General features: G+C 39.0%; 1 protein-coding gene across 7 annotated transcripts in view; it reads right to left on the bottom strand.

Moving 5' to 3' along the window:
- Positions 1 to 16,816, bottom strand: part of Patj (PATJ crumbs cell polarity complex component) — a 314,603-nt gene that overhangs the window by 287,526 nt on the left and 10,261 nt on the right. For all 7 annotated transcript variants that reach the window (XM_075944778.1, XM_075944774.1, XM_075944777.1 and 4 more), the window contains exons 2-7: positions 12,046 to 12,091; positions 11,780 to 11,946; positions 7,934 to 8,128; positions 6,233 to 6,372; positions 4,414 to 4,609; positions 1,566 to 1,694 (exon numbers count right to left, since the gene is read on the bottom strand). In XM_075944778.1, the coding sequence (XP_075800893.1) occupies positions 1,566 to 1,694; positions 4,414 to 4,609; positions 6,233 to 6,372; positions 7,934 to 8,128; positions 11,780 to 11,946; positions 12,046 to 12,067 (849 nt within the window). In that variant the 5' untranslated portion in view covers positions 12,068 to 12,091. The remainder of the gene's footprint in view (positions 1 to 1,565; positions 1,695 to 4,413; positions 4,610 to 6,232; positions 6,373 to 7,933; positions 8,129 to 11,779; positions 11,947 to 12,045; positions 12,092 to 16,816) is intronic.

Here is a 16,816-nt window from a genome sequence, read left to right as displayed (position 1 = left end):
AACAAGTGGTCTTAACCACTGAGCCATTTCTCCCACCCTTACCCCCCATATTTTTTAATGGTTAATTCACTCAAGTGCTTTAAAACAATCAAGCACGACTCCTCACACATACACTGAGAGGTCAAAGTTTACTGACAATCATTTTTATTGCACCACATAGTGAATTTGACAGCTGTAACGAGTCTGGGGCCCCTGTCTTATTCTGCATTAATTTCCCATTAGTTCTAGTTTCCCTCTGCTTTTGTTCTGTAGGCACAAACAAAAGTGAAAAGAAATAATAACAGTAATTATTATTATTACTACTATATGAATTGCTTTGATCTCAAAGACACATGAAAGGCATGAGACCCCAAGGTACCCATAGACCAAACATTCTACAAATAAGTATACTTGGATATAGAAAGAACAGGGTGGGGTTAAAAAATTCTGAGTTTGAGCCCACCTGTGAGAACTAAGGAGCTGAGGAACCTACCTGCCTCAAAGCTGAATCTGTAAAACAAATTCATCATGTTCACTTAACTGTTTGTTAGGATGGATATATTTATAAGAAGATAGATAACAGTCAGTGAAAATTTATGTTTACCAAATACAGAAGTAAAGTTACTTCTGAATTACCATGAGCATTCTAAACAGCATGAGCTCAAACTTCTACAACAATTTCTAAAATCTAGTCATGTGAGGCTGGAGAGATGGCTAGCTCTTACACTCACAACTCTTCCAGAGAACCCAGTCTGGTTCCCAGCACTTTCACAGAAGGCTCACAAGAGTTTCTAACTCCTATATGGAATACCACACACTCTCTTCTGGCTTTCATGGGTACCCACACACTTGTGACATACACACACATATACTAATAAATAAGTAAACAAATAAAAACAAATATAGTATTTAACATTTTCTTCCACGTAAAGTTACGTAGAAAAGAAAGTTGTCAAGTTCTTACATGGCCTACTTGTGGAAACACTGCTAAACAACAAAGGTACACACTTGACATATAATACCAGAAAATAAATAAGTGAAATCTTACATGTGCAATATTGGAAAATGGATTTTGTTGAAGTTACTATTAATGGGGGAGTGTGTGTCACAGTATACATGTGGAAGTCAGAAGACAAAGCTGTGGAGCTAGTGCTCTCCTTCTATCACTACATCAGTTCCAGAATCAAGCTCAGGCTACCAGGCTTCACAGCATCTTTAGCTGTTGAGCCATGTTGCCTACCCCAGAACAAATGCATATGTTCACTGAATATTCTGATTCTACCATTGGGCCCTTAAAAGACATGATGAAGAATAATACATGTGCTCAAAATGTAAATATTCATTAATAATTCCTTACAATAAAAATATTTTCTTCTTATATAACCAAAACCCTGTTAATTAGAGGCCAAAAATATTGAATTAGAAATTGTTTAAATAAAGCAAATTTATGCTATAAAGTGTTGTAAGTTATACTTAAACTCAAATTATTGAGTCATGTATCCTACCAACTCATGCAATAAAATTGATTTCAAATCATAACAAGTCAAATTTTATAAAAGCAAAATGATAAAACAAAGTCAACTTACTCGGTCTGCCAATCCTCCAGGAACAATAGTCCTCACAACCACGCCACTTGACTTTCCTCCAACTATCCCAAAACCTAGTCCAGAGCCATCATTAATAAGCTCAACCTCTTCAGTGTGGCCCCAAAACACCTACACATGAATGGAAGGTTAAAGTCAATGTTGGTTACCCACAGATTCTTAGGTTTCCTGTATGATAATATATAACAGATTTGCAAGAAACTGAAAATTCATACAATTAATAGAGACAACTACCTATAGAGACAAAGATATCCATATATTGGTAGAGGTATCTATTGATTGATAGAGGATAGAAGATAGAGGGTAGACTATTATTAGAGCAAGGTAGAGAGTCTCACCCATAGGGTATTATAATTCAATAGAGAAAATAAGCATAAATAATTGAAATACAGATTATACAACACTACAACTCAAAAAGGACTAGAAACATTTCCCACTCTGTGCCCATAACCTAGCACAGGGTACATAGAGAACCAATGAATATGCATTTGCTGAAAGATAAGCACAATGTTACAAAGATTTCAGGGAGCTGGGGGAAAGGAAGGTTCATAAAAGGAAATATGTATGAAGAATCATGAAAAAGTTTAATGATAGCAGAAATTTAAATCTTACTACAAGTACTAGAGGCACACACCTATATTCCCCGTAATCAGGAGGTAGATGTAGGAAGATCAGGAATTCACAGCCAGCCTCTGTTGCATAATGAGTTCAAGGAAAACGTAGACTACACAAGACCAAGCTCATAAAAAATGTAATACACAGAAAACAAGCATTCAACAAGAGGGAAATACAAGAGCAAAGCCGAGTCAGGAAACAGAATGAGGCAAAGACTGAAAAGAATAACAAAACTAAAGAAAGCAATGACTTAGGAAAATTAATCTGTCAACATTGTGAAGAACCAAAGTTTAATATGACTAAAAAGTGTAGGGAGAAGAGTAATGTTCTGAGTGAATATGTAGTGTTTGACATGGACATGGCCATACCAAGGACCCACGTTTCAGGCTCATGGGAGTGGCAAAGCCCTACCAGGCTCAGAGAAATAGCGAAGTCTTCCTCTGGTCCACATGCAGATAGGTGGTTGAACATGTGCATCATCGCTTTCCCTGAAGCTCCTCTACAGAGACTGCTCCCACAAACTAGCTAAGCCTTTCTCCTTCTCAGCTGCATGCAATAGCCCCACCTCCCTGTTCAACTGTATAAAGTAACCATGTTGAGCTTCCAGGGTGCTGCAGCTTCTCCATCAGAGAGACCAGCCCACCCAATCCCAGCTGTTTGTGTACATGTGTCTATGAGTCAGTCCTTTCTGCATTTCCTCACTGCCTCCTAGGCAGGGTTCCCAAACCCATGCAAGAATGTGGCAAACAAACTAATTTAGAACACTCATGAGAGAAGACAGAGTTTCTCCAAACTCGAAATACTAGCAACATAAACATGCAAAAAGGCATAAGCAATTTTCCTTGATCAGACTCCCATGACAAATGCACATACTTTCATAAATTTCAACTGCGAAAGTCATTTTCATACTTAATTTTTCTATTCTACATTATCAAGTCATTCTTGGTTTTTTGTTTTGGTTTGGTTTGGTTTTCGAAACAGGGTTTCTCTGTGTAGCCCTGGCTGTACTGAAACTCACTCTGTAGACCAGGCTGGCCTTGAAATCATAGAGATCCACACACCTCTGCCTCGGAGTGCTGGGATTAAAGGCAAGAGCCACCACTGCCCAGCCAATTTTTATGCTTTTAGAATTTATAAAATGTAACAAGCTTAAAAGATAAAAGAGGCATTGATTTTTTTCAAGTCAAGAAACAACTAAAAACAGAAGATGGGGCTGCACAGGTAAAGGTGCCTGCTTACCAGCCTGACAACCTGAGTTCAACTTCCCAGACCCACATGGTAGAAGGAAAGAACCAACTCCCACTAGTTGCTCTCTCTCCTTTATAAGCACACTGTGACATGTTTGTCCCTGCTCACACACACAGATCCACCTATCTCTGCCTCCTGAGTGCTGGGACAACAGGTGTGTGTGCCACCATCCCTGGCTCAAAATTGAATTTTTTAAAAGTGACATCTGTTTTTTTTTAAATTTACATAAAAAAATGACTGCAATGATTTTGTAAAATCAATAATCTAGTCATAAACTTCTACTATAATTCATAAATATAAGATTTTTGCTTTTTTTTTTTCCAAGAAAGGGTTTCTTTGTAGCTTTGGAGCCTATCCTAGAACTTTGCTCTGTAGACCAGGCTGGCCTCGAACTCACAGAGATCCGCCTACCTCTGCCTCCGAGTGTTGGGATTAAAAGCGTGTACCACCACCACCCAGCTATAAATATAAGATTTTAAAAATAACCACATCTTCCTTAAGATAATCAATAGTAAGCTTCTAATAAAACCTCTGAAACTCAAAGGTATAGTGGCAGACACCATAATCCTAGCATTCAGGAGGCTGAAGCAAGGGAATTGTGAGTTCAAGGCCAGTCTGGGCTACATAGCACATTTCCCCTCCTCCTACACACACATTAACTTACTATAACATCAAAGAACACACGACATCTTACCACTAAATAAGTGAAAAATAATACTTAATTTGGCCTCTATATAATAATCTCCAGTAAGGAAACTAACCATTAAATAGACCAAAAAAAAAAAAACAGACATTAAAAAGACAAAAACAAAACAAATTCCTCCAATAAACATTTTGTAATGTTGTCATTTAGATATATGATCACCTTTCTGGACCTAGAATAATGGAAAGGACTTCAATGACTACCCACTATTATTATAGTGGTAACATAATTTAGAATGAATATGTTCCCAAGCTTATGACCCACCATTTCAGACAGAGATGTATCAGCTGAGCTGGTGGAAGTGCGGCCCTGTGTGTGGCCCACTTCCCTGGCCACAACCAGACGCAGAGTCCCAGTGGTTTGTTGTAGTAATGCAATCGCCTGCTGATGGGAAACATTATGATCCAATGGGGTGTCATTAATGGCCAAAATCTGGTCATTTTCCTTCAATCTTTGATCCCTAATCATACAAGAAAAGAAGAATGTGTTAAGTATTGTGACAGCCTGAACACGCAAACAGAGCTGGCTCTGGCATCCTTCTATGAATCAGAGGGTCCACTAGTACTTAAGTTTCTCTTACACGATCCTAACTCATGTTAACACTGCCCTTTCACATGAGACTCTAAAACTTGAAAAATTAAGTCACTTGAGCAAGACTGCACAATTGGAGAGAAAAAGCTAAATCCAGCCTCAAACTACAAGAATCTTTTGACTAATGAGTCTGTAAGAATAGACTCTGCCCCAGATAATCTGTCTCAGAGGTGCTGATATTACTTTTATTACATGTATTCAATTTCAGTTTCACATAAGGGAAACATTTTGGGTAACAAGATGTCAACAGAATATTTAGAAAGGTTTTTGCTATGGTTTCAATGTCCGTGCCTCTATACACCTGTGGAAATTTTAATTTCTATTGTAAAGTATCAAGATGTAGGACTTCTAAGGGAAGATGAGGTTGTAAGGACTATCCACTCATGGATAAGATTGGTGTCTTCACAAAAGGCAAGTTTAACTCCTTGTTGTCCTGCTTCACCTTACCTTCTACCATGTGAAGAAACAGCAAGAAGCCCAAGTCAGTTGTAAATGCCTTGTCATACTCTTCTTAGCTTCCAGAGCTATGAGCCAATAAACCTCTGTTTGTTGTAAGTTTTAAAACTTCAGGCATTCTGTTATAGGAAAATGGACTAAGACTGAGCCTCACAATCAGCTTTTAAAGGAACTGAGAAGTAAATGCTGAAGCTAGAGGCGTGTGTACACTGCCAGAGGCTCACTGACTACACGGCGGAAGGTCAGGCTGCAAGGAAGACTGACTCTCACATCATAGATAAGAGCATCCTGTATCAGAACATCCAATACACAGTCAGGAAGGATAACCCATTATTATACCAGCACTTCCCAGGATGTTCCAGAACTTTATAGATAGATGCTCTTCTTAAAAAGCAAGTTGTTACCAGAAGATGAAAGGAAGAAGAAGCTGGGAGTGGCCGTAAACATATATAACAAGTGGGAGCTCTTTTTCTAGTAGATGAAGTTTCAAGAATTTTTACTATTTCTAGAATAATGGAAATGACAGTAACACACTGAGTATATTAAACATCCCTTCAAAATGGTATAAGATTTATACTATTTGGATTATAACCCAATGGATCTATTATCTAGAATAATGGGAATGACAGAAACACACTGAGTGTATTAAACATCCCTTCAAAATGGAAAATTTATACTATTTGTATTATAACCCAGTGGATCTATTATTTTAAATTTTGGGTTAAAGAAGTAATCATCTATAAAGACAGAATAAATGTGAAAAAATATTGACAGAATTTTGTAATCATAATCTGCCACTGCTGCTACCTGAATAGTTATCTAGACTAGAAATCAAAGACACAAAAACTTTGTGTGGAACCCTTCAAACACAACAGCAGGTTTATGTGGAGACAGTGGGGTTAAAGAACCTCTAGAGAGCTAACCAGCACTGGGTGCTACTGCTACTGTTTTTACTGCTAGTTTCTTATTCTCTATATAGTAACATTTTCAGAGCTGTCAGGAAAACATGGACCAAGTACAAAATGAACTTCCTCACCTGTCTGCTACACTCCCTGGATGAACCTCCTTCACAAAGATGTCAGTTAATCCCAGACTTTGGCTTCTCAGGGCCACCACACTGAATCCAAGGCCTCCAGTTGAAGGGCGTTCTATATCTATATATTCAACATGCCGTCCCTAACGAAGAGGGGAAGAGTCAGAAAGAAAAAAGAACCATGATGTGCATCCAAACGTCACCTTTCCACAGAACCGAACTGCACAACACACAGCCGCTTCTATGTTGTCGCTATCAGTCTGAATATGCTCAGCATTCTGGTGATATGCTGGCTCTGGAAACCTTTTAACTTGACTGTTTTTAGCAAAGCACAGAGTACAGCACTGAGAAGCATTTTACAATTCATCCACATTATGAGATAGATTCTGCGCTGGACAAAATCTGAAAACAAACACCCATTCCCATAGTAAATTCTCAATTACTTTGTGCATAAATTTCTTTAAATTCCCCTTAATGCAAAACACACATTTAGAAAAGAAGGCAAATCAGATATGCCAGAAGCATGTTAGTGTTCAGTCCAGTCAGAACCAGCTGCATTTATATCATTCTGTTTTACATCCACAGTAATGAATTAATGAATCCATTCACTTGATCATTTCAAAAGGCTGCAGAGTCCCAGGACTGCAGAGTATGTCACCATTTTGGTTAACAACTACATGTACAGTGTGAGAACATCATAAAAACAATCACATCACAAGGGCCTCAAGCAGAACAGGTGGAGCTTAATGTCATGAAAGAACTAGGATGTTTTCCACTACCGTGACTTGAAACAATTTCCTTTTCTTTCCCAAACCCAAACTTATTTATTTATTTACTTACTTACATACTTACTGACGTATTTTCTTCTCTTTTAGTTTTCTGATACAGAGTTCTTTGTGTAGTCCCAGCGGTTCTGAACTCACTCTGTAGACCAGGCTGGCCTCAAACTCACTGAGATCCTCCTACCTCTGCCTCCCAAGTGCTAGAATTAAAGGGTGTGTACCTCCAAACCCAGCTTCTTATTTTTAAGATTGACTTTATTTTGAATTATGTGTATAGGTATCAATCTGTGCACAGGTATGTGCACATGAACCGCCTCCGCCTGTGAGGCCAGAAGAGGGCTGGATCCCTGGAGCTGGAGTTATAATAGGCATTTGTGAGCCACCCAACGTGAGTGCCAGCAACCAATCTCAAGTCTTCAACAAGAATTCTAAATTTTCTTTAAAAAGTCAAAAACTTCAGTTGTCTACTATTTACTTCTTGGTAGGTATTAGGGGCTACAGTTAAACTATCCATTCTAATATTTCCCTAGATCTTCCAAATTATATTAATTGTAATTTACAGATTCCATTTTGATATAAAAGTATAACAGAAATTTTCTTATAGTGTTCTGTTTTGTTTGTTTTCTTTTTCTTATCATTTCGGACAGGGTATCTGTCTATGCAGCTCAAGCTGGCCTCAAAACTAGAGGTCCCCTGCCTCAGTCTGCAGAATGCTACTGGGCTGCAGGCTGCTGCGAGCATATCCTACTGTCCTGTAATTTAATGGCAAGTTCCTGGTTAGGAATAGACACAATTCCTCCTGCCAGTATAAGCAAACAAAATACATAGTAATTTTAAGACAAAAAGAATAATTCTCCTTTAAAAAGTGAAACAGAAGAGAAATTAATGAAGTTAAATACTCAGTGACATGACATAACCTTACCTGAGCCATCTGCTGAATGACTGAGTTAAAGTCTTCATTTTCTGACTTTGGGTTCCAAGGCAACAGTCCAGATGCAGTTAAATTACTACAAGATCTGTGGGCATTCCCATTTGTAATGGAACCATCCGTGAACACTAACAAACCCTTCCGAGAAAATTCAAAGTTGGCTGAACAATCCGAAGGAATATGGCTAAGCTATTGGAATGATAAGAAAATAATCAACAGAAGTCTATAGAAAATAAACAATCTCTATCTATTGCATTATATGTATAATTTATATACATATTAAAGAAGTAAAGGGCCAGCATGGTGGCACATGACTTTAAGCCAGCATGGTGGACACAGAGGCAGGAAGACCTCTATGAGTAAAAGGTCAACCTGCTCTCTATATTTAGTAAGCCAACCAGAGCTACAGAGTGAAATTCTTTCTTAGGAAGGAAGGGAGAGAGGCAGGCGGGGGTGGGGGGGAGTGAGACGTAGATTGTAGGGGTGTATATGTATGAGTGCGGTGTGTGTGTGGGTGACAGAAAGAGAGAGAGAGAGAGAGAGAGAGAGAGAGAGAGAGAGAGAGAGAGAGAGAGAGAGAGAGAGAGAGAATAAAAAAACTGGCTGATATAAGTGCCAACACAGTAAAATAAAACAACATTAACAAGGGGGATAGTTAAGAGCATTTGCTGTTCTTCCAAAAGATCTGGGTTCAGTTCATAGCACACACTGTGGCTCACAACCGTGTGTGTGTGTGTGTGTGTGGGTGTGTTGAGAGAGATGGCTCAGTAGTTATACTACTCTTCCAAGTACAATAGCATCCATATCAGCAGTTCACAGCCACCTGTATTACAGCTCCAATGAATCTGACACCTCTGCCACCCTACACATACTTACATGCACATAACTAAAATAATGGGGTTTGTTTTGTTTTGTTTTGTTCTACTGAGACAAGGTTTCTTTGTGTAGCCCTGGCCGTCCTGGAACTAGTTCTGTAGACCAGGCTATTTTAAACTCAAAGAGATCCATCTGCTTCTACCTCCCATGTGCTAGGATTAAAAGTGTGCACCACCACTGCCCAACAAAATAATTCCTAATTAGAGAAAACAAATAAAGTACCTATAAGCAAATCAGTATGTTCTTAAGGAAAAAGCTTTTTAATATTATAAAAGATATTTATTTTTAAAATTTATTCTTGACACACCTATGTAAGATACTGGGCCCTTTTGCATTTATCTATATATCTCCATGGAGGAGCCACAAAAGAACCACAGCAGGCAAACAATAATACTCACAGCAACAGTGTTTAATCATTGTTTCTAAGAGCCAGGCACTAGACAAGATTCCTACATGGATATCATAATATCTCATTGAATCTTTTGTAATAGCCCAACTGATGTCATTCATTATCCCATTTGGTGAATATGAAAATTGAGGCACTCAACATCCTTGTATAATATTAATGGCAAGTAAATCACAAGGCCACTTAAACACTCTAAAAAAGAGCACCCTAGCATTACAAGAAGTAACTTTTGTAAAACACTGGTTAATACAAGTGCCCACACAGTAGAATAAAAACGTTAATAACAAATGTTAAAGAGGGATGGAGAGATGGCTCAGTAGTTAAGAACACTTGCCGCAAAAAAAATAAATAAATAAATAAACCAAAAACAAAAACAAAAAAAACAAAACAAAACAAAAAAAAAAAGAACACTTGCTGCTCTTCCAAAAGATCTGGGTTCAATTCCCAGCACACACATAGTGGCTCACAACCATCTCTAACTCTAGTCTAGGGAATCCAACACCCTATTCTAACCTCTGCCGGTACCAGGCACACATAAGGTGATACAACTATAAAATATAAGCAAAACATCCATAGACTTAAAAAATAATAATAAATGTGAAGATAGTTTCTTTTTTCTTTTCTTTTTCTTTTTTTTTTTATTTTTCGAGACAGGGTTTCTCCGTAGCTTTGGTTCCTGTCCTGGAACTAGCTCTTGTAGACCAGGCTGGCCTCGAACTCACAGAGATCCACCTGCCTCTGCCTCCCGAGTGCTGGGATTAAAGGCGTGCGCCACCACCGCCCAGCTAAGATAGTTTCTTATATGTATGACAAAGAGCTGCATACATGGAATTCTTACAATATGGTCACCTAAAGAAGACCTACATAAAGATAACGCCAGCTGATGTAGCAACATGGATAGGGAGAATCTTGGAAAGTCCCACCCTCGATGAGTAGCAGGTAAAAGAGAGAGCCAGTCTTCTTCAGGGACAGAACCCTGATAGATTAAAAAAATGGTCATCCCTCAACATATATACATATGAACAACACTAAATGGAACCAGTGGACTGTATCATATATACATATATGTATGAATATGAATAATTAAAGGAGAAGAGGTAACGAAGTTTAGTGGGAGTAGGAGGAGAACACGAGAGAGGTTGTAAGGGTGAGAGTATAAGGTAAAAATGTTATAAATGGGGGTCTTGCACAGTGGCACAAGCCTTTTAATCCCAGCACTTTGCAATATGGGCAAGTGGGTCTATGTGAGTTCCAGGACAGCCAGGACTATACAGTAAGGCCCTGTCTCAAATAGATAAACAATAAAATTAACATTTTCAAAAAGAATAAATGTCAAACACAAACAAGATCAAGCTAAGAAGATCAGTCAGTACCCTAACAGGCAGTATTAATAGAACTCAGTGAGTTTAAAAAAGAAAGAAAGAAAGAAAGAAAGAAAGAAAGAAAGAAAGAAAGAAAGAAAAAAAGAAAAGGATGAAGCAGAAAAAAGGACATAATAGAGGTACCTGGAGAGAATTTGTTAGAAGCTAGGGGAAATATGTTCAAGATATACTGTTTACTTGCATGAAATTGACAAATAAGTAATAAAAGACAATCTATTATTAAATAAACAGCAAGGGCCAGGAGAGGACTCTGAGTAAACGTGCTTGCTACGCCATGCTGATGTCCTGAACTCAGGTCAGATTCCTGAAACCCACGCACAATACTTCAGATTGTCCTCAAGCCTCCACATGCACCTTCCACACAAACATGCACATACATCATATGCACAAGAAAATCAATCAATACACTTGTTTATTAAAAAGAGAAAGAGAGGGGCTGGCAAGATGGCTCAGGGGTTAAGAGCACTGACTGCTCTTCCAGAGGACCCGGGTTCAATTCCCAGCACCCACATAGCAGCTTACAGCTGTCTGTAGCTCCAGTTCCAGAGAATCGGACATCATTATACCAATGCACATGAAATAAAGTTAAATAAAGTTTAAAAAAATAAATAAATAAAAAGAGAAAGAGAAGACAGAGAGAGTAGGCAAGAGGGCTCAGAAGATAAAGGCACTTGCTGCCAAGCCTGACGACCAGAGTTGGATCTCTGGGACCCTCATTGTATAAGGAGGGAATCAACTTACACAAGTTGTCCTCTGACTGCCACACATGCCCATATACATACTACATACATACCTGCACACACACAAAAAATAAACAAAATGTAATGAAAAAAGTAACTAAACAGGTAATAAATGTCAAGAGCTGAGAATGGGGTGCAGTGGTAGGGTTCTGGCATACACAAGGCCCTGCGCTCAGTCTCAACACCATATAACAAAGAAATAAAATTAGAAGCTATTTTATAATTTTGAAGAAAATGTTAAGATCCTAAAGCACTTGATCGTTAATTATTTATCACACTCCAAAGCCCAACATAAACTTCATCCACACTTAGACCATCCACCGAGGCTGCCCACAGCTTGCAGGCCTCATGCACAGTTGCTAACCTAAGAGTGACGATCCTCCTATACTCCTCCATTGATCTGAAGCCACCAAGGTAAGGCCAAGGAACCACTCACTTGTCCCTTGAGCTGCTTGATGGACTGCTGGAGAGTGAGGATCTGGTTGAAGAGAGGGCTCTTCAGCGTCTCGTAGAACACGGACAGCTTCTCGTTCTGTGTCGTGTCTCCCTTCTCCTGCAGTCTCAGTCTCAGGCGGTCAAGGACCTGCAGCACCTGCATTTTCTCTTGGTTAGAGAAAGGCGATCAGAGCTCATGTTAGACACCATCTCACCATCCACTTCTAAATGAAGTAATTGAACAATAAAAAGTTATAGCTTCTATACCTGCTGCAGGATTTTCAGGCATTTTGGATTATCCCTTTCAAAAAGCCTAAAGGAAAAAAATTAACCTTAATTATAGAAGTATGTCTGTAGTCCTACAGAGGAAAATAAAACAAACTTCAAGAACACTCGTTGTCAAAACTGTTCTTAGTGAAATTCAAATTAAGACCACATAAAGGCATCAATCCATGTCCACTCAGATGGGGAAAATCTAAAAAGACCAGCGTGAGTGCTGGCAAGGCTGCAAAGCAGCTACAGCTATCACATGCTGTTAGTAGGGAAATATAATGGCACACCACTTTGGGAAATTATTTGGTACTTTATTTTTATTAATTTTTTATAGTTTAAATCATAAGTAGTTTCTTATAAAGTCAAAATTTATAATGCACTAATTATATAATCTACCCCTTCTGCTCATATTTACCCAAGAAAATGAAAATATGACCTGTACGTGAAAGTATATAGTATGATTTGTAAAAGGTCCCAACTAGAAATACTGAGATGCCTAGTCATACTAGTGGATAAACAAATAAATGTTACATAAATATAATATTCAGGGAAAAAAGTTTCTGACACATACAATAAGGGTGAATCTAAAAAGTAGAGTACTGGGGGTTGGGGTAGGGATGTGGTGAAGGTGGTAGAGTTCTTAACCAGTATGCAGGAAGCCCCAGGTTCCATCCCCAGCACCACATAACTGTAATCCCAACACTTGGAAGGAGGACCAGGCGTTCAAGGCTGGAATGGGCTACAAGAGATGATATGTCAACAACAAAACCAATAAGGCTGTCATCAGCATTGGTAGGGGTCCAGGCAGTCTATGCAAATGTTCCCCATGTGAAAATTCCCCCAAATCCTGAGATCAGAGCATCTCAGAAACATTCCTCATGTACTCAGCACCACAATTGCACAATCCTCACAACAATTGAACAGGCAGCTATGAGGACAGCCAGGATGGCACTGTTCTTTTTATATGAGCACAGCGCCCAAAACCAGTCTGAAGGCCATCAATCAATCAATATTGATAAAGCAAAGAATGCAAGCTCAAAACTGTAAGATGCCATTGTTATAGTTGAATGTCTAGTATAGTATGAATGGCTAGTTCATTAAAAGAACAGCAGGAGTCTGCCCCCAGACGCCTCTGAAAAGCAGGCAGGAGGACAGACTGCACAATCTTTTAGGAGGACAATTTAGTGCCTACAAATGGAGAGGTGTAAATTTAATTTAATTCTCTTTTACCAGGATTTCAATTTCTGGGTCTCTCTCTCTCTCTCTCTCTCTCTCTCTCTCTCTCTCTCTCTCTCTCTCTCTCTCTCTCTCTCTTTCAATGACAGACATGTGGCTCTCTCCTTCCCAGCCTGCCTCACAAATACACTTTAACAGAGACCTTTATTCCAAAACTTCAGGTACACAGTCCAAAAATCCATGGATTCCTGAGGCATGGCTAGCTAGGAAACAGAGACATTTTTGGTTTGTATAAGTAAAGAAAGGCTTATGGAAATAAAGGCTTTCAAGACAGAAAAGGTCTCCTTAAATTCCATCCAGGCCAACAAGACCGAATCTGAAAGTAAATACATAAAAATAAAATAATCATGTAAAAACAAATTTTAAAAAAGAAAGGCTTCCTTTAGAAAACTATTTCTGTATAGTCCTCAGAATTTTCTGGATTTTTTAATGATTTATTTTCATTTTTTATGTGTGTTGGTGTTTTGTCTGCATATATGCCTCTATGAGGGTGTCAGATCCCCTAAAACTGGAGTTACAGACAGTTGTGAACTGTCATGTAGGTGCTGGAAATTGAACTCAGGTCTTCTAGAAGAGCATCCCAGTACTCTTAACCCCTGAGACATCTCTCCAGGCCCAATTTTTTTGTGTGAATGGATTTGTTTTTGATTTAGTACATCACTTTAAAAAAAAAAAGTGTCTCCAAGAGATTGAAAACAAATAAACACAAAGAAATGATTAGGTCAGTCACAATCATCACTGCTGTGGGACAAAGGTCTTTTATCCTGTCACTTATATTATTTTTAATAAAATGCTGATTGGCCAGTAGCCAGGCAGGAAGTATAGGCGGGGCAATGATGACCATGCAAAAAGTAGAAGCGTGGCAACAAGAATTATGGGAAGAGGGAAGTTTCAGTCTGCAGTCGTCATCCAGACACAGAGATGTGACTGCCTCGCCAAAAAAGGTACCAAGCCACATGGCTAAAACAGACAAGAATTATGGGCTAATATAACTTATAAGAGTTAATAAGAAGCCTGAGCTAATAGGCCAATCAGTTTATGATTAATGTAGATCTCTGTGTGATTTCTTTGGGACTGAACAACTGCAGGGCTGGGTGGGATAGAAATCTCGGTCAACACATCACCACCAGCCGAATCCTCCCTGCCACCAGAGCATCGAAGATCAGAATCTTACACACACTAGGCGAGCACTGTGCAGTCAACCTACATGCCCAGCCCCGTCGTACTTCCTTAAAAGCCGTAATTATGTGCCAACAGGTCATGTTTGGTTAGAATGTGATTAAACTATCTAATTCTACAGGGCATGTGGTGTGATTCTGACCACAATGAACTAGTAAGAGGATTTAAGAGATTTGTGATTTTACATGATGTCTATAGTGATATTTGTTTGTGATCTAACAAATAAAACTTGCCTGAAGATCAGAGTGTGCAGCTAAGCCACTAGTTAGCCATAGAGGCCAGGCAGTGGTGGTACACACCTTTAATCCCAGCTCTTAGAGTCAGGTGGATCTCTGTGAGTTCAAGACCACCATGGGCTACTTTTGCCTAAACAAGAAACAGAACTCACACAAAGGTGATCCCAGCACCTGCGATCACACGCCTTTAATCTCAGCACTAGGGAAGTAGACACAGGAGTGAAATGGATGGGTGTTGAGAGGAATATAAGGCGGAGGAGACAGGAGCTCAGATCAGTCTGAGGATGATGTATGAGGATTCGTGGAGTCAGGATCGCCCTTTTGGTCTGAGCATTGATAGAGGTAAGAACACTCAGTGGCAGGTCACTATGCTTCTCTGATCTTCAGTATTAACGCCTATATCTTACTTTGGGCTTTTATTATTAAAAACAATTAAAATTCATGTTACAGATGTCCGTAATGGCAAGTATTTATTCTTTCCTGTTCAAGAGAACATATTACTGGCATCAAAACCATCTCCTTACCAACAAACCACTTGCTATTCAAAATAGCAATGTCTGAGACTGAATTTTACTTCGGTGGACAAATTAAGAATTTCAGTAAGAGGCTACAAAATACACTTAGAGCTGATTTCCTATGGACTCATCAAATAGAGGACTTGAAACATGGTGGCTGTGTGCTGTCAAATCCAGGAAAGTAAGATTCCTGGGAATTTTACCTGCTGGCTGGGGTTCCTCGTGGCTATCTGTGTCTGACTTCTGCTATACAGTTGGAATTGAGTTAGATCTCAAATTCACATGAGACCTGAGCATGCTGGAAAACCCACCCTTTGTATAAAACAGGAAAGCTGTACAACATGCCCAAGTGATGGGGAAAGCAGCATTTAGCAGAATATTTGTGTTATTTCCAAACAAAGACAAAAAGTGTGCATTGGGAAACTTTCTAGAAAAACATTTAGGAAGTAATAGTGATTGTTTCCAGAAAACAGAAAAGAGGAATTTAAAAGCTAGCCTTTGGAGGATGAGGTTATAATTCAGTGGAGAACATATGGTCAACATGCATGAGGATTCAATCCTAACATCACAGAAAAATAATAAAACAAAAATTAGCCTAAAACTTTATAGATTCAGGGTGGATTGAATTTTTATTAAAAAACTATGGATTAAGAATGTAGTTCAGGGGCTGGAGAGATGGCTCAGAGGTTAAGAGCATTTCCTGCTCTCCCAAAGGTCCCGAGTTCAATTCCCAGCAACCACATGGTGGCTCACAACCATCTGTAATGGGGTCTGGTGCCCTCTTCTGGCATACACACAGACAGAATATTGTATGCATAATAAATAAATAAATAAATAAATAAATAAATAGCAATGTGTATGCCTATAACCCCAGGTCACAGGAGACTGAGGGAAAAAGATCTTGAGTTTGAGGTCAGTCTAGGCATAAAATAGATCTAACCTCAACAAGTAAGTAAAGATATATAAATAATAAAGTAAAAGTAACAAAAAGATAATGACTAGGGGGGTCTAACAAGAGCAAGATATACAGCAAGATAGCAACAACGAAATGGGGTAGATATAGTAGAAATTCTGATTGGTCTTAATAATAAAAAATAATAAAATAATAAAAACTTGGTGTCAAATATAGGGGTTAATGCTGAAAGACCAGAGAAGCAGAGCTGCCACCCACTAGTTCTTACCTCTACTGAATCCTCAGACCCAAAGGGCAATCCTGTCCCTACGAATCCCTCAGACTGAATGGGATATCCTGTCTCTACAAGTCCTTAGACTGAATGCCTTCTCTAAGAAACCACAGATTGAATTCTAAGCTCCTGTCACCTCCCGCCTTATATAACTCTCTCCAGCCAGCCATATCACCTCTCGTCTCCATCTCCCAAGTGCTGGGATTAAAGGTGTATGCCACCACTGCCTGGCCTCTAACTAGTGCGGCTAGGTCCGCACTCTGATCTTCAGGCAAGTTTTATTTGTTAAATGACAAACAAAATATCACCACAGGATCATTACAATGCAAGGCACACAGTAGTAGTACCTTGTGCTAAGAGAAAGCAGACTAAACCACCTAGGAAGGGGGTCTGGGAATGCTATAATATGTACTTC

The sequence above is a fragment of the Microtus pennsylvanicus genome, chromosome 13, assembly GCF_037038515.1.
Source record: "Microtus pennsylvanicus isolate mMicPen1 chromosome 13, mMicPen1.hap1, whole genome shotgun sequence".
Classification (NCBI taxonomy): Eukaryota; Metazoa; Chordata; class Mammalia; order Rodentia; family Cricetidae; genus Microtus; species Microtus pennsylvanicus.
The sequence above is the reverse complement of the archived record's forward strand: the minus strand, read 5'-3'. Positions and strand labels throughout refer to the sequence as shown.